This window comes from Balaenoptera ricei, chromosome 21, assembly GCF_028023285.1.
Source record: "Balaenoptera ricei isolate mBalRic1 chromosome 21, mBalRic1.hap2, whole genome shotgun sequence".
NCBI lineage: Eukaryota > Metazoa > Chordata > Mammalia > Artiodactyla > Balaenopteridae > Balaenoptera > Balaenoptera ricei.
In genome coordinates, this window is record NC_082659.1 from 6,578,715 (window position 1) to 6,602,590 (window position 23,876).

At 41.2% G+C, this 23,876-nt stretch overlaps 1 protein-coding gene across 2 annotated transcripts in view; it reads right to left on the reverse strand.

Moving 5' to 3' along the window:
• Positions 1-1,287: 1,287 nt before the first annotated feature.
• The window catches only part of AGPAT5 (1-acylglycerol-3-phosphate O-acyltransferase 5), a 59,126-nt gene continuing 36,537 nt past the window's right edge, over positions 1,288-23,876 (reverse strand). For both annotated transcript variants that reach the window (XM_059909482.1, XM_059909481.1), the window contains 4 exons: positions 23,764-23,854; positions 9,931-10,092; positions 4,024-4,147; positions 1,288-1,631 (listed from right to left, as the gene is read on the reverse strand). In XM_059909482.1, the coding sequence (XP_059765465.1) occupies positions 1,406-1,631; positions 4,024-4,147; positions 9,931-10,092; positions 23,764-23,854 (603 nt within the window). In that variant the 3' untranslated portion in view covers positions 1,288-1,405. The remainder of the gene's footprint in view (positions 1,632-4,023; positions 4,148-9,930; positions 10,093-23,763; positions 23,855-23,876) is intronic.

Consider the following 23,876-nt stretch of genomic DNA (forward strand, 5'->3'; position numbering starts at 1 on the left):
CACTTTAAAAAAGGTCCTCTTCTAGGGGATTAATTGTTCCATGACTGCAAATTATGTGATTTGGTTCCTGAAACAAAGCTTCTTTTCAGGTGATACAGATGAATTGTGTGGCCCCATTAATACCAATGGGAACAAAACAAATTTACTCCGTCCTGATGGATTAGGTCTGTACTTCACTGGCTTGAGGAAGGTGATTTCTTGACATAAGACGAATACAAAATGCCTTTGCTGTGGATGGTGGGCTGGCTCACGAGAGCTTAAATGGTTCAACTCTGCATCAGGACAAACGCTGGCTGGCGACACAGTGCTTTCCCGTGAGCCCCTGTGCCAGCCCCGAGCAGCAGCCCTGCCGGTGATCCAAAGGAAAAGAACTCGAAGACGGTGGAAACCGACCATGATGACATAAAAAAAATGATTTGGGGATTAAATATTTTGCTAAACCCAAGAGTAACAGGCTAAAGGCACATGCTAATAAACCTAGTCAGGTGTTTGAGAGCTCCCACCATCTCAAATATCTATGGACTCAGGTCCAACAAAGGTTCACACTGATTATTTCGATATAAAAAATAACAGGAAATCTTAAGGTTTTCAAGTACGTATGGCACAAATGTCATGAAGTGCTAGGAGCTTAGCTTAAATCTTCAAAAAGCTGAGCAATTTAAAGTTCTGCTACAATGAATCAGGATCACAATTTTTAACTTAAACTTAATTCTCGTATTTTTATACATTATTCTTTTGTATAGAGTACAGGGTGTGCAAATGAAGCTGTTTCAGTAAATATCAGAGATGCTACTCACTTTGCCAATATAAAGTGAAATCAGCTAACACCACAATACAATAGAAGTCCGCGCTAACCAGAGCTCCCCTCACCAGCATTCCTCAGCCTCTCCTCGTGTCCTTCTCCATACTTAACTATAATTTCTTTCATCGACTTGGAGAAATTAAACACAAGGCAAAATATTACACAGCTGCAAGATACTAAATATTTCAGTGATAAGAGTTTGGACCAGTCAAGTTGTAAAAAATTGAAGATAACAAATACAGTGAAAAATACTGCAAATTAATGTTCATGAATGCAGCTATCGGAATTACAAAACAGTAACAAAATATATAATCCTAACAGTCTTCTGAAGTTGACATTAGTTCATAGGAAATGCCAACTATAACATAAACTCTGTTTATCTTTTCCCTTTCCAGCAGCTTCTGGACTAAAGTTGTAAAACCATGTATGTTTGCCCAAGACCAACTGCACATTGGCTTTAGTCAGAAATTCTATTTCATCCAATGTTCAATCAACAAGGCTTTATTTACGCTTCTCATTAAATTCAGGAACAATCGGGTGTAATGTGCAGCCGCCAGTAATAAACAACGTAGCACATCCCACCGCCTGGAGACAGCTACGCGTTTACGCTTTAATACTAACCCACAAGCAGCCAATTAAGGTTCCATAAATCCACGTTTTTACATATAGTTTCCTTCCAGCCTCGGTCATAAGCATACCAGCAGTCAAACCACTTAAGATCAAGAATGATGGTAAGGTCTTCTTGAGACTTAGTTTAGAATTAACACATTCTCCGGGAAATTTGTTTCTTCTTTCTGGATCCAGTGAATCATAGAATTCTATAAGCAATCTATAGCCAGAATGAAAAAAAAAGTGTTAACTTTCAGGTTTAGCCATTTCAATATTTTAATTCAACAAATATTTATTGGCTGCCTATTATATGCTAGAGAAGTTATAGGTCCTTATAGGAAACACCCAGAGAGTTGGTTTAATTGGAGTTCCTAGACATTAAAAATATCTTTAATATGCTCTATGATTAATGTAAATGAATTATATGTAATATTTATAAACAGATGGTTTCAAGTAATTTTATGGGGATGTTTTTGTTTTTTAAACTTTAGATCTGTAAAACTTTACAGGGACCTGACACACACGTGGGCTTTTTCTCTGCCTTTCCCAATCTTTACCCCTCCAAACACTCCTCCTCCTCGCAGGTCCTGTTCTACCAGAAGTCAGAGAAAAGATCAGCAGTTCTTATAAATGGAGAGTTACCCCCCAAAGCCCCTATTCGCATGGAATTACAAAAGCAGGTAAAAGAAGGAAAAATAGCATAGTTAATGCAGTTTCCTTATTTTAAAAATGTAAAGTTATAATAGCAGAATATACTCAACATAAAAATCTGAAACACAAAGTACAAAAAGGGAAAGTCTTTCTGTTGCCTTACAACTCACATTCCCTAGAGAAAATCACTGTTTTAAAACGTCCAGACTCATTCTAAATATACATATAAACACCTATAACACAAAATACATAGGATATTAATCATATTATTCAGGGTTTTTTTCTGATAACAGATTTTCATGTCAAAACACATAAATCTTACTTTTAAAATTTCTTCCATATCCAAAGTGGGTGGTGCTGAATAATTGGTTTAACACATTGTCATGCACAATTGAGAGTCAATGAAATACAGAAATGTGTTTATAAACTTCATATAGTTTCATTTTCAACATAATATACTTTAGATAGCTTTCACTTGTTAATCTAGGAGGGTTAATTAGGAAGTGTTTTACTGCCATACAACAAGGAGAGGAGAAACAGTGGCAGTTTCCTGAGAAGAAGCATTTTAGGGACTAAAACACAGGTACAATTTCTGAACATAAACAGAATTTTGGAAGTATTTTTTTCTTGCGGCTGCATTGGGTCTTTGTAGCTGCGCACGGGCTTTCTCTAGTTGCAGCGAGCGGGGGCTACTCTTCGTTGCGGTGCGCGGGCTTCTCATTGTGGTGGCTTCTCTTGTTGGGGAGCGCGGGCTCTCTGCGCGCGGGCTTCGGTAGCTGTGGCATGCGGGCTCAGTAGTTGTGGCGCGCAGGCTCTAGAGTGCAGGCTCAGTAGTCGTGGCGCATGGGCTTAGCTGCTCCGCGGCACGTGGGATCTTCCCAGACCAGGGCTCGAACCCGTGTCCCCTGCATTGGCAGGCGGATTCTTAACCACTGTGCCACCAGGGAAGCCCTGGAAGTATTTTCTAAAGCCTTTAAAAAAACCATACTTTTCAATGTGGTCCTAATAAATTTAAATGGTGCATCCTATAACTCATAGATCCATTTTTTTCAGAAAGAGGAAAAAAAGTATAGATGTTTAAAACACATCTTTCAAAAAACAAAAAGGATAAAATTTCCACTGAAAACAAAACAAATAGTAAATAAATAATATATCCTGAAATTTTCATCCACGGAAATTCAGTTTCTAAGTATTACATCTAAACCTAAGACCCAGTTTTTATCTTCCTGAAAAGAGAAGAAAATTCTAAAATTTCCACCTTTAGAAATTTGTGTGAATCGCAGGGAGACTAACAGGCTCACCCTCACCTGACCTCGAGCTCCGCCTGCCCCAGAGGCATCCAGAGGCCCGCTTGGAACTTACTCACAGCAACTCTCAGCCAGGGGCCAACACCGCACTAGCTCCCAAGTCATGTTATTGGTGGGAGAAACACAAGGCCAACCCCAGAAACGGTTTAGGCCCCAAGATGCTAATAGCAAAAGGACACTTTTCTTGTGAAAATGTCAACTGCCCCTTCTTCTTCCAACAAATACAAAGGGGTCAGTTCCACGTACTCGTGAGACACCGTCCTCCACCCACAGCCCGATTCTCTCCGCACCGCCGGCCTGACGGCCTGTCCTCAGCGCGCACACACTCCCCTGGACCCGGGAGGGCGGGCCTGGGGTATCTCAACAGTGCAAAGCTTTCTGTGTGTCTCTCTCTTCTTTAAAAAATTTTATATCTTTATACGCGAATTACTGAAATGCAGTAAATAACAAAGGACAGCCCCCATAACAAGATCTTTCACAGTAACTTTAACAGTCAAGTTTAAAACACGGACAGAGGAGGCACGGAATGAGATCTGACTTGAGTTTATAAAAGGCATTCTTAAGATAATACAACTGTTTACATTCGTCTCACGCTGTTTACTATAGTGACTGTTGAGCCACTGTTTCTGAGGGGCTAGAACTGTCGTTACTCACTTATCTTTTATTTCAAAACGTTCATGAAGCCATCTTTTCATGTATACTTGTTCTTCTGGGACATCTTTTTTGTCTATACGATCGATGTGAATATGAATTTTTGGACATTCTTTGCAGAGAAATTCTAACAAGAAACAAAAAGATTTCACTTTTATTATTTTAGAATTCACAGTTACATAAAACGAAAATGAGCTTTAAAAAAGTTTAAAAACAATGAAGAAGAACGGATTCTTTCTTTAGCCAACAAAAAAAAGAAGAAGAAAACAAAGATTATAAACTGGTGGTTTTGGGTTTCAAGTTGAAGTCGTATGATTTCCAAGTCTTCCACAGTTACCTAGGTCACGAGTTAAATCAACCAAATGTGACTTTTCATACAACCACCTGTAATAGATTCGACAGGCAGCCCAGGGTCAGGAGGCCGGCCTCTACTAGAAGCACGGAGCCCCCCTCTGAAGGGGTCCCCAGATGCCCAGCACCATCAGACCCAGCGACCCCCTTCGTGGGGCCACCGCCTCCGGCCCCAAGCCCAGTGCTCGCCACACGTCCCTGCCGCCCCCACCAGGCCGTGAGCCCCGCAGGACACGGAGGGGTGTTGCTGGCAGCACCGGGCGCACAGGCGCAGTGAGCCCCTCAGTCCTAGCGCCGAGCCGGCCCGGGCCCTCCCTCCACGACTCCACAGTCCTCCCCGCCCCTCTGTGACTTGCCAGTGGTTTCTTCTCACTGGTACTCCCTGCTTTCCTGATCCTTGCTGTACTTTAACATATTCTACTCGGTTCGGGAACCAGATTTCTTTCCGTGGAATAGCTATGAGCCCTTCAATAACTACAGATCCCAAAACATGCTAATTTGAAAAAAGCAGACGGTCCTTTTTTCAGCCCACATGGCACAAGGGATAAGGTCAGGATTTATTCCAAGATAAGACAGAACTTTGAGTCCGGAAATACCATTTTCTGCAGGTGGCTTTCTGTGGAGACATGAGCATATTAACATACTTAAATTCCTGGAGAACAAGGAAATATTGCTACGACATTTAAGAGAAGGCTATGTTCCCTGGGTGGGTACGCAAGTAGGAGGCCGAGGCCTTTTATCTCAAGCCGAAATGTGTCCAAAGACGCGTTCTGAGAAGCGGTCACTAGTGTGCTGCAGAGGTTGAGGAAGACTTTAAGCTAACCCTTAAAGAAGGTTCCGCCTCTGGACCACACACACCTCTTTCTGCTAAGTGCTCGCTACAACTGCTCTGAGTAACATGCTGCATTCAGGTCATCAAAAATTCTCTCATTTTTCCTACACTTTTAGGAGTGAATTGGCTTTGATGATAAATGTGCAAAAACACTGCCACAGGGAAGATTTTACTTTTTCAATATTTTTCTTCCACTGTCAGAAACGAATGCTTGCGAAGTCAAGTGCTTGGGACGTGTCAGCAAGGCCTCTAGTAAGATGCTGGCGTGAGAAAAGGGCCCTGAAGTTCGCATGGGTGCTTTTAGGTTTTCCCACCTAAAATGTACACGGTACTGTGGTATTCACACCACGCTTTCGTGCACATCACTTCACTGGACCTTCGTGCACCTCTGTAGGCAAGGACTGTTGCCTCCTCGTGGGGATGAACGAACCGAGGCCCAGCGTCGTCAGTAGTGGAAACAGGTTGGCCCGGTCCCTGTGGTCGGGCATCCAGACACAGACCATACACGCACCAGATCAACTCTCAGCGCATCCAGGAGGTTCTCCCACCAAAGATGAGAAATGAGTAACAAATACTTTCCTCAATAGTCGGTAAAGCTTTTGTGTCTATATTAGTAAAAACCCTTTTAGTTGGGGCATATTTCATAGGGCATGAGCAAAAATTATCCATGATATTTAGGGAACGTAGGGAAAAGTACTCAAATTAAGGTGCAATTGTTTTCTAACTGTAGCTTTTCCAGCAGGTCCCTAGAGTATATTGATGCGCTAGGGCCAAACAGAAAGTCTTCCAAGTATCCACACGTCACAAGGTCTAGTCTCTGGAGAAATTAAGGTGCAACTGTTTTCTAACTGTAGCTTTTCCAGCAGGTCCCTAGAGTATATTGATGCGCTAGGGCCAAACAGAAAGTCTTCCCAGTATCCACACACGTCACAGGTCTAGTCTCTGGAGAGACCGAGTCCCGAGTGCTCTGTGCCTGGGGAGCCTGGCGAGAAAGGCAGAGCCCAGACAGCGGGGCCCAGGACGTCTGCGGGCTGAGCTGTGAGCCTCTGCACGCCAGGCCCTCGGGTGGTGCCCAGACAGCTTGCTGTCCGCCTTACAACCTGCCCCCTTCCCTCTGAAAACAAAAACAAAAAAACAATATGACCTAAATCCAACACAAACTGGATAGATACATTGTTGTATATTCACACCAATGAACAACACTACGTAGCCTTATAAAAAAATTACGTAAGTGTATATACTGACATGTAAAGATGTTCATGACACACTATTAAGGGGGAAAAAAAAAAGCAGGATACGAAGATATATATACATATATAAAATCTCATTTAAAAAAATACATAAAGGCACATACACACGCCAACATACAGACATTATAGAAAAGAAGACTCTGAGGGAAACATCTGAACTGTTATCTGGGGCTGCATCTGGACAGGTGAGTTTGTAGAGTTTTTTCCCTTCTTCAGAGTTACCTGTAATTTTCCCTCCGAATATGTTTTCTTTTCGTATAAGAAAATATTAAGACACAAAAGTTACCTAGAACCATATAAAACGCTTAAACAGAATATCAATTGTTGTCCTTTAGCTCACAATGTCTTCTGGTATACCACCCATTTTAAAAACAGGATTTATAAATCAATTACAGTCAAACTGCCCTGTCTCACCTCTGCCCAATGGACGCTGTCCATGAAAGCGCTCAGACTCTGCTGAAACGTCCAGATGAACCACAAGAGGACGCCCGGATGGCTCTGAGCCATACCCACATTCTAATGAAACAGACCACGAAATGGGAAGGATACGGTTCACGGTTCACTACCTGCCGCCGCCCTCTCCGACACGAGGCCTCAGGAGACCCACGCTACTAGACGCTGGCCACGGCGAGAGCCCCGGCAGGGTCCCCGGCACGCAGCTTCACCCCGCTGCGGCGAGCCCGCTGGCAGTCTGCAGTGCAGCTGAGGCCACCCAGGTAACTCTGATGGAAGCGCGGTCCTCCCACAGGGCTTTGAGAAACACTGGTCTATGGCATATCTATGAACAATCTAGCAACTTTATGGAAAAAAATTTTTGAATTGGGCTATATAATATGAGTATTAAATAACAGCCCACTGTGTATGGAGATAACATTTAATACTTATTAAATTCAGCCACAAGGTACCTACAATATTCCAAGTTATGGAATTTTATACCTAACCCGACTTACATCATAATTTAAGTTTAAAGTGAATCTTAATTTATACTAGACTAAGTAGAGCAGCGTATCAATCAATTCATGTAATAATGAGAGTTTTTCAAGCTACAGGTCTCAACTCAAAATCAACACACAACAGATGTCATCTCTTACGTGCACAGGTGTATTTGTAGAATAATGTCTCAGCAGTGGGAATGTAAATGCTTTTGTAAATTTGATAGACGTTGTCTGGACAACTTCTACAGAGGTTGTACTGTATTGCACTCCTATCAGCAAAGTATGAAAGTCTCTGAGATACTTTAATCTCACCCACATGGCCTGTTATCTAACCTGTTAATGGGGATTTTTGCCAGTCTGATAGTAAAAAAATGGTATCTCACTGTACGTTTTAATTTGAATTTTTCTTATTATGAATGAGGTTGAACAATTTTTTTCTGTGAACTGTCTGTTCTTACCCTTTACCCATTTTTCTACTGAGGTACTGATCATATCAATTTATAGGAACACTTTGTACATTAAGGAAATCAGCCTTTTTCTCTGCAACTCTCCACTTGTCTTTTGGTTTTACTCTGCTGTAGCGTTCCTTGCGGAAACATTTACTCTTAATTTATTGAAATGACACATTTTGTTTTCCACATGGCTTCTGAGTGTGACAGCCAGGAAAGCCAGCCTTTTCAAAAACAGAGACACTCGTCATGAATGCACAAAGCCCCATCGGCTACGGTGCAGAACAAGTGGAGCAACGGGAGGAGGCGCTGGGTCTGGAGCCCGGGAGACGCAGCCTAAAATGGTTTGCCTCCAAAGGCACTTCTGATCTACCTGGGAGGGGACAGAGTAACCACACGCCAAGTGCTAACCTTAGGTGCACTTCGTGCCACGGGAGTGGAAAGCAAGAGGAAGCTTTGTGAGCCAGCAAGCAGAGGAGCGAGGGAAGCCTTCACGGGGACAAGGTTGCAGACTTGGATGAGAGCAACGGAGGGGAAGGTGGCCTGGCCTACACACGGCCCTCGGTCAGAACCCGCATGCAGGTGCAGGAGGGTTTCAGTAACCGTGAGGAAACCGGTCCCACCCAGCGAGCAGCACAGAGTAGGAGGAAACGACGTGGAGGAGGAGCTTGGGGACCAGGATGCTGAGTCCCGGGACGTCAGCACTGATCCCGTGGGCGCGGCCCAGCCCACGAGTTCCTAGGACTGGACGGTGACATGATAAAGCAGCATTTTTAAAAGGTTATTATGGGAATTAGATCTGGTTTTCATAAACAATAAAAATGTGTTTAATCTTACTTTTTGAACAACGTTTGATAAACGAATGGCAATACTGCTGAATAACTAAATGCACTGTCCTGAAATGTAGAACTGGGTGAATGACTCCTTCCACGGTTAAAAAAGATAAAAAAGTACTATATGTTGCCTTTTCTGTAAGAGGGATGGACAGTAAACTTGTACACACGATACACAAGTAAGGAAGAAAAGTGGTTACCCCTGCGGAGGGGAAGGGGGAGACCAGGTGGAAGGGGACGGGGTGGAAACAGGCCATTTCAACTGTATACTTTATGTACTTTTGATTTTTAAACTGTATGATGCATAATACATGCCAAAGAATTACACTTAAAATAAAATTTAAAAAGCGTGAGCTTCCTGCTTTACTCGGAGTTGAAGGCGGTCACGAGAGCGGTCGGTCGGTCTTGCCTTAGGTGCAGCTGCCCCAGGTCTGAGCTCCTCCCACCACCATCAATTGTACCACCTTTTAGTCCCTTCCTGCCTCAGCCCTCTGTCCTCTCTCCCAACCTCTGGGAGCTACCCTCTGTGGCCCTGAACACGTTCTGAACGGCCGCCTTCAAGAGCTGCTACGGAGAGAAGCACCTTGACAAGCGAGCTAGTCCCACGGCCGGCGGCTGCCACGGCGAAGCATGAGGCCCTGGCAACTGACACCCTGAGGAGGGACGGCAGCTCCACACGCTTTCTGTGCCCACGCCACATGCAAACGTCGCCAGCGATCACGAGCGTCTGTGGGTTTGTCTAACTACAACATGCCGCTCGCTTAAAATTCTGGTTTTTTCTGGTTACTCTGACATAAACAATAGCTCAAAGGTCCCTAACACCTAGCACGTGGCTGAAAAAAAGAAAAAGTCACACGTAACTGTCAGTGATACTAGATTTCACCAATGTTATATGGAAAACACGTACAAAGATGGAAACTGAGCACCAGTGCGCACCTCAGTGTGGCTAGGCCAGCGCTCTCCTGCCTCACTCCTTCCTTAGATTTATGGAACTTTTCCATTTCTTTGTGTAAACCTTGGGCGCAAGGAGGCTGAGCTAACGATATTGGGCAAGTTCAAGGACTAACAGGACAGCCAAGAAGCACCAAACTTAGCAGGACTAATGAAATTTCAACTGTTACAGATTAATAAAAAATATGTGAGAAATACAAGTATATATACTTGGAAACCATATCAATGTAATGTAGTAGAATACACCTACCTTTTTAAAAAAATAAACTCTACCTGGGTAAACATATAACTCGCTCAAAACCAACTCACCAGCCATGGACGGCGCTTCCTTCCGCTGCCCTTTATCATCCACGGTCCCCTCAAAGGCCACTGTGACATCATAAATTGCATCCAAGTAATTCTTCATAGAATCAAAAGCAACATGAGTTGCCTTTATTCTTGGTGTCAGCACATGTTTTAATACTGGAAGGCCTAGAAAAGAAGTTGATTCAGTGTGGCCATACATTAGTTACCAAACACCTTGGAAATAGAATATAACATCTAAATTGTTTTTAAATTTCCACTAATAGACCAGTATATACTTTTGGTTAAATCTCATACCTATAGGACATTAAGAAAGTTTAGACAGCACTCTCACATGACTTTCTCAATTTAAATCAACATTCATTTAATACACATTTATTAAACATCTACATGTATAAGACCCGGTGGGAAGCTGTTGGAAAACCTGCCCTCAAGAAGCTTATGGTCTCTCAGAAACCCTTTGATTTGGAAATCTCTGACAAGAGTAAACATATGATCCTCATTTCTGGCAAAAGAATAAAGGTGGTAGCACCTTGCCCATGGTTACTCAAGATTCAGGAACAATTCCCTAATTTCTGACTCCAAGTCCGTGATTCTTTCAGTTCTATTTCTACTCAAATAGAGATGCAGTGGGATTACCTAAATGACCCCCACTGTGTACAATATTTGAACTAAGAACTGATGTTGTCTATATAACATGAAATACTGGCCTGATACTTTTAGGGTAATCGAAGAATCTAGTTCCTCAGTAAACTTTTTTAAAAATCTGAACTCTAATTCACATACCCTAAAATTCACCATTGTAAAGTATACAATTCAATGGTTTTTAGTTTATTCAAAGAGTGATACAACCCTCGCCACTATCAAATCCCAGACCATTTCCCCCACTCCAAAGACACCTTTCAGCCCCGGCAGACACCGCACACTACCCCCCTCGGCACACACCCACCCCACTACCACAAATCTACTTTCAGTCTCCGTGGATTTCCCGATTACGGACGTTTCACGCAAATGAAATCACAGCATGTGGACGTTTGTGTCAGTACTTCATTACTTTTTATGGCTGAATAATGTTCCATTGTATGGCTATGCCACATTTTGTAAATCCACTGACTAGCTGACAGACGTGTGGGTTGTTTTCACCCTCTGGCTATTATGAACAATGCAGCTATGAACATTCATATAAACTGCATACGAATGCTGCACATGAACAAGTCTTGGTATGAACATACGATTTCAGTTCTCTTGAGTATATTATTTATATATATACACACACATATACTTTTATTTTTAAAAATTTTTATTGGAGTAGAGTTGATTCACAATGTTGTATTAGTTTCAGGGGTACAGCAAAGTGAATCAGTTATACCACACCTATACTTTTAAAAGCTTCTTTAAGTGAGAAAATATTGCAATCTATATAGAACAATTAATCACACATTCATTAGTGTACCTGCTAGTGCTAAGAATTTGTTCCTTTCCCCTTCCTATTTCCTACTGTCCCCCTTTTCCTGGATTAGAATATTTATTGACAATTTAACAGAAAAGTGTAGCTCTCTGAAGAAGTGACATGAAAATAGACTAGAAAAAAACTTGACTTGGATTTTCTATGGCTTCTCTCCAGGGAAAATTAGCTGCATAAGAAAGAACAGCTATAGTATGTTGGGATCTTCCTGCAGAAGAATTTTTAAAATGCAGAGTGGTGTGGGAAAGACAAAGATTCCCACAATCACATGTCTGACTTGAGTCCCTAGGGCAGAAACAGTTTAATTTATTCACAAACTTATAACAAAAATCTGAATAGTATACCAGGCTGGGAAACATTGGTTTGTCAATTAAATTAGTTAATACTTCCTTCTTTGCTATTGGAACTCACCCAGTTTTATTACGTCCATAGTTCTACAGAATCACTCTGTGGTATTCAGTAAGAACAATTATTAGAATCTAAGTTAAGTCAGTAAGAAGATAAGAAGACAGAAAAGTAATACTTCCCTAAAAATGAGTTATAGTGAAGGTTTGGAAAAATCAACTTTGTGGCAGATGAATAAGAAATACCTATCACTATTATGTAGACAAAGTGAAGGCAAAGTCTTCTCATTAAGGAATGTACTAGGGGCCGCTCCACTATCTGCAAACCTTGGGTCATTATTATAAAACCAATTTCATAGGGATTTCCCTGGTGGTGCAGTGGTTAAGAATCCGCCTGGCAATGCAGGGGACACGGGTTCAAGCCCTGGTCCGGGAAGATCCCACATGCCGCAGAGCAACTAAGCCCGTGCACCACAACTACTGAGCCTGCGCTCTACAGCCCGCGAGCCACAACTACTGAAGCCCACGCTCCGCAGCAAGAGAAGCCACCGCAGTGAGAAGCCCGTGCACCACAAAGAAGAGGAGCCCCCACTCGCCGCAGCTAGAGAAAACCCACGCATAGCAACGAAGACCCAACGCGGCCAAAAATAAATAAATAAATAAATAAAAAATAAAAAAATAAAACCAATTTCATAATAACACTATAGAGACCAATTAGAATTTCAATATGGAGAGAGCCAAATAACAGGCATTTATAATTAACTGCTCGAGCTTGAGCCCACCATACTGAGATCTGCCTCTGCCTCTATGGAAAAGAAAACCCCTGAGCCCTAAACAGGAAAAGGGTAGCTAATTAAATTAATTCTTTCCGGTCAATATCTAGTCTATTTTAGTATCTGCTGTGCCTTGTTTCCATCTCCAGATCTCCTGAACTTCTAGTTGGTACTAAGGATACTCTACCTTACCTTTTGACCAAGCTTCTCCCTGAGGGCCATTATAGTGATGCTTGGTATAACTGAAATTTTGTTGTTAGTATTATAGATTGGAAACATAAATAAATGATACTCATTGGACAGAAAATCTTTATTGATCCATGCAGGAGATTCTACATTTTATAGATATATAATATATATATATACATACACACACACATATGTATTATCATCTCACTTTACTCCCACAAATTAAGTAACCAAGGTTCAGAGAGATAAAATCATTTGCTCAAAGTCACACAGCTCACAAGACTTTATAATGTCTTGTTCAGTACTTTCTTATTCAGTAATTATTAACAAGATACTACTCTAAAACTATAAACATGTAGGTTAGAGGTTAATGAGACAATAAAATAAATAGCTATAGTACATGGTAGAATGTCTTCAAAGAGATTAAAAATATCCTCAGAATATAAAAATACTACTCACACTTAAAGATACTGTCACTCTAACTTACTGGTAAAGGCTTCAGGAAAAACAGCACGTTGGAGTGAGGCCAGGATGGAGGCTAGTAGGGTAGAAAGTGGGGGAAAGCCCAGCGGATGAAGGAGGGAAGAGAGGCAGGATCTGGAAGGTCTGTGGAGCACATGTCCAGAGCCAGTAAGGAGTTAAGACTGAAAAGTACACTGGGCAACACTGCTGAAGGCTTTGGAACGGTGGGCGGATGTACTTAGGTTGGTCTGTGGGACTCCCTGGCTTTTAGGCCAAAGGAGAAATACTATCTAGGTGCTAAGAAAAACAGTTTAGGTTTCAGAAATAGTTTAGGACATCAGGTCATAGGCAATGAGGTCCTGAATTAGGACTGAAGTAGTGCAACTGAAAAGAGAAAACGTAGTCAAGTGATGTTCTAAAAACCAAATATACATCGATTCAGCAAAAATTAAATGTGGCAGTTTAAAAAAAAAAGGAGTAAAAAGTAACCAGGCTTCTGCCCTAGAAAACATGGACCAGGCTGTGCCATCAATAGGAAGAGATGGGCAGGAGGAAGAGCCGGGGGAGGGTGTGCGTGTGTCAGCGTGTGTGCAGATACCCATCATGCAGAAAGAGCACAAGTGGCGGAGCAGGAGGCAGCTAAACAAGGAAAACCTGAGTCAAGTTGGGGTGCTGAAGCTGAAGTTGGAGAGAACCCTCTAGAAGTCGTTGAAAATATGGTCTATAAAATGGCAGAAGTGAACATTTGGGAATCACCTGAATAGACATGACAATTGAAGTAACGGCAGCGACCGAGAATACTAAAGGGAGAGATGAAAAGGCGATCATAAATAATGACTTTGTATATTACGTGCACATTAACAAATACGACAAGTGACCAAAGTGACGTGACACTTTGTTAAGTCAGAGCTCACTGGGATTAGCTTCTGGAGGCTGGATGGAGTAAATGTGAGCATGCATAGGGCCCACACTTCTTTAGTGCCAAAGCAAAGGAGAGAGACAACAGCAAAGCCTTAGGTGGGGTATATGTGCACACGCTCACACACACACACACACACACACGATCCATCCATGTGAGAAACAGGCTGTGCTTGTGAGCTGGGGGAACGGTGTGGCGGTAATGTGAGCAAAAGGAAACTGCTGAAGCAGCAATATTAAGATTTTGAAACAGAGATAAATATGACTGCATGATACAATCTTGTCAGAGAAACATAACTTCTTCAAGGCAGAGAAACCCTGAGATGTGAGGGGGGAAATCTGAAAAATAGAACAGATAGTCAAAAAGAGAAAAATAAAGAATCGCCAAACACAGCGTGATTGGCTCAGCTGAGATTTGACGGTGTGGATTGGTTGCAGACGGCAATCAGCATGGATTTTTATCACGTTCCCAGTTGCTGAGAAGGTAGAAAAAGCCGGGTTACTGACCGCTAAGAACTGTCGGAAGGCCAGGGGATGGGAATACAAGGCGGGGGAGCAGAGTGCAGGGCCAGGAGGCACCGGAGAGCTCCCGAAGGCCTTGAGAGTTACAGCAGGGCCAAGGAAAGACAGGTCAGAATTAAGCCAAAAAAGAAAAAGGTTCAGAGGAAGGAACAGCAAGGAAGAGGCAGAGCCAGAGCCAGCAACATAATCTGCAGGACCCAGTGCGATTTCAAGACTATAAACACAGAGCATTAAACCATCACCGGATCCTGTACAAGAAAACGGACTTTCACTGAGAGCCTACGAATAGAACTACAGTTATGCCCACACTGATTTCAGCCCATGAGACCCATTTCAGACTCCCAGCCTCCTGAACTGTAAGAGGACACATCTGTATTGTTTTAAGACACCAAGTCTGTGGCAATTTGTTACAGCACCACGGGAAACAAATACGTCATCTTAGCGCCCAGTAGAAGGATAAGTGTGTCTTTTCCACCAAACCTGGGCCAATACTGGGCAGTAACTTTCTTTTTTAATGTCTGCCAGGTTGGCCTTCAAAAGCTGCTTTCACAATGCTCATTTAATTTGTATTACTTTGATTATTAGGGAGGAAGGACATTTGTTCACTGATGTGGATCATTCATATCTCTTAAATTTCCTATTCATGTCCTTTTCCCCATTTTTTCATTTGTCTTTTTCTTACTAATTAGCAAGATCTGTTTCTATACTAACTTTATTAATATGCCATATATTACAAATATTATTAGCTTGCCATTTAAATTTGTTTATATGATGTTCCAGATATAATAATAACTTTTACTGAGTGAAGTCTACCAAAAAAAATCCTTTTCCTTTTATGTTTTGAAAGGACCCTTAAACCTATACAATAGGCAGTGTTATTCAAAGGATGAAAGCTGAATTCCACAAATCCTAAAGAGTTTTAAAACTACAAAGATCTTGATCAATAATATAACTTGCTCAATAACATGAAAATTCTAGGTATCTGTTTTGCCATTATAGGTGTGTCACTAAAATTTCTGTCTTCTACTACTAGAGTTCTAAAAGTTTATGTCTATCATCCTGCTGGCTGCTGTGGTAAAAACCACTATGAGCTCACTTTAATAGCTGCAGGGGGAAGATTAAGATACATAAGATGCCAAATTTCCTAGCAACCACTGGAAGCCAATTTTCCTAGCAAAATATCTAAAACGCTTCTAAGGAAAATGAGTTCAAATGAAACACCTCACCATAACTGAGAAAGGTTTAAATTAGGAAAGCAGTACCTGAATGTTTACAGGACCCAGATGGAAAGCCCCTTCCCTATTCCCCATGTCTGTTCCCTATAATGGGTAAGTAACTGCTATTATTTTTTTCTTTTTCTTAATGAAACAAGTATAAAATGAAAGTTTACCAATAAATATTAGATCCACATGTTCTGGTTAAACCACCAGAATCTGACCCAACTAGCCTGTTGAGCACAAAACTCATCTTACTTGGACCAGTGGTTCTAAAACTTTGGGATGTCTCAGGGTCATCTGCAAGGCTGAGCCTCAGCCCCAGAGCTTCCGAGGCAGTGGGTCTGGGGTGGATCCTGAGAATGTGGATTTCACGCCAGTTTCCGGACAATTTGAGAACTGCTGACTGAGAGTTGGGACCAGGCTTGAGTGGATCAAGAATTCGCAAAAGGGCAGCTGAAAGGACTGTGAAAAGGCAGGAGGAGTAAACAGCAATATTTATTCTGGTAGAAATTTTTAAGTAAATGGTATGGAAATGACCTCAAAGAGGCAAACCAAAGCTCTCAAAATCCCTGAACGTTTGCGATGTCCAAAGCCCCACAGGAATGTTGTGACAGGTGACCTGGTCTCCCCCCGACCCCGAGTTCTTCCCAGATCTACAAGCACTGCTCCCCGCTGCCGCCGTTCCCCTGAGACTGCGACCTGAGCGGGTGCCAGCGGGAGCCATGCTACAGAAAAAGGAAGCAAGAGGCCAAAGGATCGAGAAGTGAAATAACGACAGCTGTGATTTAGACGGTAAAGCAGGATGGTGACTATCACTATAATTCGAAAGCCTTCTCAACTCCCTTCTTTCATTCCTGCTCTTTTTCAAAAATGACTAGCACACAAGAACAAAACATTCCAGGCTGGGAATATAAGGTTCGAGCGTGGTTTTCCAATATAATTCTTTTCTGTTTGTATATCCCGAACCATCTATGATCTCTGACTCAATAGTAATTGAGATCCATGAGATTTACTTTGTGGCCTTTCTAGGAACAAGAGCATTCCACAAATCGCTGCAAAGATTAACAGACGCATGACGACACAAAACAGCAATAACTGCTCAACAACGGGCCGAAAATGAACTTCCTCGGGAAGTCAGAAGAGGAAGAGGTCACTGTGTGATAGGTTGTTGGATTGAAATTAAAATAATCTAATTGGTTACTTAACAAAATAAACTTAGAAACACAAAAAGATCATTTTTACCTGCCATGTTATTTTCTTTATATTTATTTAGTACTATTATACTGTATAGTACTATTATATTTATACTATTTTATTTACATTTCTATAATACTATTATATCATATAATTCTATTATATTTACATATTATGTTGAAGCTTTCCTTACTAAATGTTTTACCATAGTTTTCTGAAATGACAAGTTCTATGTTAGCATTTCTGAAAAAACAATTCTCTTTTCCCTAAATGTAGGAAATTGAGGGAATTGCTCAATTCCCAGAATTGAGCAGCCTTCAACATATACGTTGCTTAGCAGTTTCTTGAAGACTCTACCGATATTTCAGACTTCTCGAAATCTTAATTTTTGTCCTGGAGAGGTTGTAGTTAAACAAAATCTTGACTAATTTATTTGGAAATATGAGTAAGTCTTTTTTAAAGGAATGACTAACATTTAGTTTCAAGTAAGAATGGAATTTAGAGATCATTAATCTGACAACCTTTGAAGTGGACAATATTAAGAATTCATGACGCTCTAACACAGACATACCTGAAATAACAACTCTAATAATAAATGAACATATTTTGTGGCTAATATTTTTTTGAAGCAACATATACTTCTAGGAAACAGTGTTATCCAGGGGCTTGAAATATTTAGGGTTTATAAGACAGACAAACAGACACAACCACACCCACCACTCCTCCCTCTTAAACCAGCCATCACCACTGTCAATGGTATATGGTATAATGACTTAAACATGTAAACAAGTATCAAATTTAAAAAATCAAAATTAAAAAGGTTCGTTTTGGTTTGTTTTTCTATTTGTTTATTAAGTCAGATTCAAATCAAGGTGTACTTTAGGAGCAAAATTAATAATGTTTTGAAGCAAAACATATCACAGACTAACAAGTCCTACTAAGTTTCAATTTTCCTGAAGAAAAATTAGCTTAACAGCTGGAAAAACAAGTTCATTTGTTTTTATTTTCAAGCAATGTCATTTAGTTGTGACCTAAGAGGAAAGAAAACAGGAAACACTTTTTCTACCTATACTGTTCACAAATCAATTTCCTTTATGTGTGGTGGGAAATAATTACCTTTATAGTTACAAGAAAATATATTTCTAATAGAGAGCAAGTTTTCCCTGTTATAGAATTTAAAGAAAGAATACTTAGCAGTTAAAAATTATATCCATGAGACAAATTATTCATTTTTTTCCCCTTTTGGTAACTTTGAGAAAGATCTACAACTCACAGAAAAATGACAGACCAATAATGGTCAGTTATTGGTGACTAGGGTACTATTAGATTTAAAAAGCTACAGTATATATCATTATTATGCTATTTTAAGAATTACTTAAAAGAACTTGTTTTAGCATTACAAAATTAGTGTGGATTTTAAAAAATAGGTAACTTTTAGTAGCTATATATAAGCTATTAAATTTATAAGGTAATAATATTTATATAATGTATTCTTTAAGGCAGTCATCTTACATTGTTTTTAAAATGATAAATTAAGAAATATTAGTATTAAATGTAATTACATACAGAAAAATAATTTAAGGCCCTGTTATGGACTGATGTGTCTGTCCCTGTCCCCACCCCACCCCTGCCCCACCAATTCATTCTGAAGCCCTAACCCCAAAGGATCTTTAGGGAGGTAATTCAGGTTAAATGCGGTTATAAAGGTGGGGCTCTAGTCCAACGGGGCTGATGTCCTTATAAAAAGAGGAAGAGGTGCCTGAGACCCCGCTCTGTGAGCGAGCACACAGAGGAAGGTCATGTGAGGACACAGCAAGAAGGTGGCTGCCTACACGCCAGGAAGAGAGGCCTCAGGAGAAACCAACTCTGCCGGCACCTTGATCTTGGACATCCAGCCTCCAGAACCGGGAGAAAATAAATGTCTGCTGTTTAAGCCACTCAGTCTGTGGTGGCTTGTTGCAGCAGCCTGAGGCGACTAACACAGGCCCTAAAACCTGGACTGAAACGACAAATCTGAATAAACGTAACACAGTAAATAAATCTATTTGCAAATAACCATTTGTCTTACCCAACTGAAAAAAGTACACCAATATTTAAATAGGAATACACACACACACACACAAACACGTGAATTGTACAAAAGAAATCATTAGTCCTTCAAAGCCAAAACACACAATAATTCTATGCTATTCTTCACCCAGACAATAACCTAGGATTATACTCATTCCATCATGCAAACTTATTATATACCTCAACAATAACGAGTGATCTGACCAGTGACAAGATACAGTAAAACGTCCAGGGCTAATTCTGACTTGCTTAATATATTTAAAGTTAATGAATTCGTCCATCACACATTACAAAAGGGTTGTAAGAGGCAAAGGTGTTGAAAACGGCGTACTGGTTTCTGGACATCTGATCGCTACTGTGAAGACCTCAACTGCTCCTGCTGAGCGGCGCTCAGGCCGTCCTGCCAGTAGCGGGACGCCCCCCAGGCTCTCACCCTGCCCCACGCCCCACACTGACTGTGCCTGAGACAGCAGAGGGCTCGCAGCGCTCCTGGGCTCGCCCACCCTTTCCTACTGAAAGGCAGCCTCCCCACGACCACCGCCTCTTCCAGCGAGACCCTTCACAGCGCCCGCTGCTTCCGCTCCCAGGAAGCCTTGCCGAACCCGCACCTGGAACTGAGCTAACCTCGAGGCTACTCTGCTCATCCGCGTCTCATCACAGTCCAGCGTGATGCCACTACTTACGTAAAACTCCTACTTGGGCATCACTGAGGTCGGCAGCCTCTAACACGCCCTCCTAGTAGCCACACCCCTGTACAGTCTCCCCTGGGGTGTGGGCTGGACCTGGTGAACTGTTCTAACGAAGAGAACATGGCAAGAGCGACGGGGTGGCACTTCTGAGGTTAGGTTCTGAGAAGACCCTGCTTGTCTCGCTCACCCTCCCCTAGGCTCGCACGGTCACCACCTCTCCCTCTTCCTGTCCCCGCCCCTCCCTGATCCATCGCTCCAGGGGGGCAAGCCGTCCTGTTGTGAGGAGCTCTGTGAAGAGGCTCAAGTGTCAAGAAGCGGACTCTGCAGCCAACAGCCACAGAGGACCCGAGGCCCGTGGACAGCCGTGTGATGAGCGCGGGGGCAGTTCCTCCCCAGGGGAGCCAGGATGTGACCACGGCCCCGGCGGACACCTTGACTGCAGCCTCAGACCGACCCTGAGCACGAAGCCACCAGCTAAACACATCTGACCCACAGAGACCGTGAGATAATAAATGTTTGTCATTTTAAGCCATTAAGGTACGGAATAATATGTTACACCTCAATAGATAACAAATACAATCATGTTTTATCTCTCCTATTAAATTATAAACTCCTAGAAGACATTATAGCTAGTTGTACCACCTTAGCAGAATGTGTTACATATTAGAAATCAAAAATGAAATCAGCACAGTCTGTGAGGACTTAAAGCACTCTGGGTCAACTTCTCCAGAGTTCAGCTCTCTGTTCAACTCATTAAAAACATGTGTTCCAAGATGTAGTTGATTATTTAATGACAACAAAATGCACCAGATTTTACAAGACACATGAAAAGTAACAGAAAAAAAATTCCCCAATATTAAGTTTATTGTTTCCCTTTCATCTCATCTAACATAAAACTGTAATTCCTAAACCGAATTAAAGTGGATATAAGAGGTGACACACAAGTGTAACTGAAAATTTATATAGTTTATGGCCTTCATAACTCAAGTTTTTATGAAGAGTCTCAAACTAATTCATCTATAAACTATTTTAAGCTTCAAAGAGTAAAATATATATTTTGTTAAAGTCAGGGCTCAGCAATCTAGAATCATTAGAGAAGGAATAATTCAGGAGAGCCGCAATTTTCTGAAACCCTAAAAATTTACTTCATGAAAACCCCAAATTTTGTGTCACCATTTTAGATCACCGTTTTCTTACACAAATCTAGAAAACAGTTCCTTAAACAAAATAAGACATTTTTACAATAGTCTTTCCTGAGACTAATACACGAATGTGAACCATAACTCCCTAAGGAAAGGATATAAAGTGCAGCACTTTCTAAACCCCTTTGGACATGAAACCCTTTTTTCCCCCCAAATATCTTGTGGGCTCAGTTATAGAACATGCTTTTAGAAAAATGGAATTAAGACTGTGACTTCTTAAATAAAACATAATGAACTAATTAAAAAGAATACTGTTCAATGACTTCCATTCAACTCTGCAGTGACGTCCAGACCACTAAGCCTAAAATTCGCCGCCTTCCGTGACTGATACTCACGCCAACTTGACGCACTGAACTCACACAGCTCTCCTTCACTCATCTTTTGCTTGAAGACATCAAATTCTTTGCTCGTAACTCCATGTCTTTGCTATTGTTATTTCTTAAACCTAAAATTCCCTCCCTTCCCCATACGTGTCGGCCCTAATTCTACATTTCCAACGTCACCTCCTCTTGGCAGTCATCCAGACACCCTGCGTGTCACTAGTTCTCTTTTCCTTCAACTCCCACGGAGCATTATCTGTACTTCTCACATCTCATCTCTTTGTACATCATATACGTGTGTTCTTATCTATCCACTTTTGGATAAGGACTCATACCTGCTTTGTAATAAATATTTCTTAAAGGAATGTGGTTACAAGACATAAGCCTTGCTTGCCTTTTACATAATAGCTCCAAATGGTAATGATTTGAGTTCTTATGTCCAATTTTATTAGCCCTTCTGTTTTATCCCTCAGGATCGGCTATCAATTTTTGTCATTATTAATAGATTTACCTGTGGTGGTACCTCTCCTCCACTTTGTAAGTTAGCAGTAATGACTTAGTAAATACATATTACATACCAGGCTTTCTATAAACATTATATCACTGAATCTCACAAGAGCCCTATGAAGGAGATATTATGATTCCTGATTTACAAATAAGGCAATAGACCAAAAGAAATAAAGTAACCTGTCTAAGGTTATATGAATTAATATATGCTTGGGAATGCAGCCCAAAGCTAGTGGTAATGTTCATCTAAGACTAAATACTAGTTCAAGAGGGATATTTGTATATTCTGTAAAGAAAAGCTGAAGGAACCCTGAAGAGAGAGGCCCAGCTGATATAGCGTATGAGTGGAAAGGTAAATACTGTATTTGACACACCAAGTTTGGGACATGCCTTTGAGTCAGTCAGGTGAAGCTCTCTGCTGGGCAACTGTGAATACAGGTTTTGAGTCAGGCAGAGAGGTGTAGATGGGAGAAAGCTTTTTGTGAGTCATCAGCAGTGAAATAAATGGTGGCGACAGCTCTGGATTTAGATGAAGGCCACCATGAAAAACATAGAAAGTGAAATAAATGAAAAAGACCGAAGTCAGACACCAGAAATAACATATGAAACAGGAAAGAATGAAGCAGAAGAGGCGGCCAGAAAGGAGACGAAGCAGGAAGCACCAGAAGGGTAGGAGGAAAATGGAGACTAGCCAGATGGAAGTCCAGGGGGAGAATTCCGTCTCAGATCATGATGCGTTAACTCAAACCAGCTAGAATTAAACATGCATTTCCTCTGAGGCACCAGCCACATTTTGAATGCTCACTACCACATGGGTCAGAGCAGACACAGAACAGTACCACCCTTGCAGCAGGCTCTCGTAACCTCAGAGGCCCTGGCAGAGCGCCGCAACAAGGCATCAGCTCAGGTAGCGCTGCTGATCAAAGTAGGCAGATCACATGCTAATCTACAGTCAATCTTTAGAGACACCTTTGAGAACACAGCCAATGTGGTTAAATTGTATAGCTTATTGGTGTATCAGTTATCCAATTTTCTAAAATATGGATGTTATTAAGAACATTCTCATTATTGGGGACATTAAGAGCTTTTAAGTACTGTGAACTAACTGTGTGTAATATTCTCCAGTAGGAACTTCACATATCTTCTACTTTAATTCTTACACAGACTTAGGCATACCCCTTGGTATCCACAGGGGATTGCTTCTAAGACTACCCCCAATCCCAACTCTACCCCTTGAATACCAAAATCCACAGATGCTCAAGTCCCTTATATAAAATGGCCTAGTATTTGCATATAACCTATGCATATCCTCCCGTATGCTTTAAATCAACTCTAGATTTCTTATAATAACTATACAACACAAATGCCATGTAAATAGTTGTAAGGGCAATGTAAATGCTATGTAAATAGTTGCCAGCATGGCAATTTCAAGTTTTGCTTTTTGGAACTCCCTGAAACAAATTTTTTAAAAATATTTTCCATCTGTGGTTGATTGAATCCATCGATGCAGAATCCACAGATCTTTTTTAAGAGATGAGCAAACTGACGCTCAGTAACATCAGGCAGCTGCAGCCATACCGCTAATAAATGTCAGAATTCGGATTCCGATCTAGGTCTGCCAACCTACAAAACAGAAACTCTGTCCGCCACACAGAACCCATACTGCAGAAGAAGGTTCCATCTAAGTAATCATGTGCCCAGATAGACTGTGCCTAAATCCACAGTACCAAAATATGTACTGTGGGAAGCACTTGAATTTAATCTCTCAGACATATGTAATAACATACATATGAATTAATGAGAAGAAACTTCATTTCCTAAGAAATAATACAACATTCATTCACGGAATAAAAACATTCATTCATTTCATCTGTTGTAAAACATAAATATCTTCTCTAGGAACAAAAATTTAAAAGGTCATTATCTTTAAAAATTTTATTTTCAAATATAGGTAATTTTTTACTTACCTTCTTGAGCAGCAAATGTTTGACTAGCTGAAATGACTTTTGTTAGTTCTGGATTATACCTTGTTCCCTCTGGAAAAATCACAAGATACATCTGTGAAGCCATAAAGAAAATT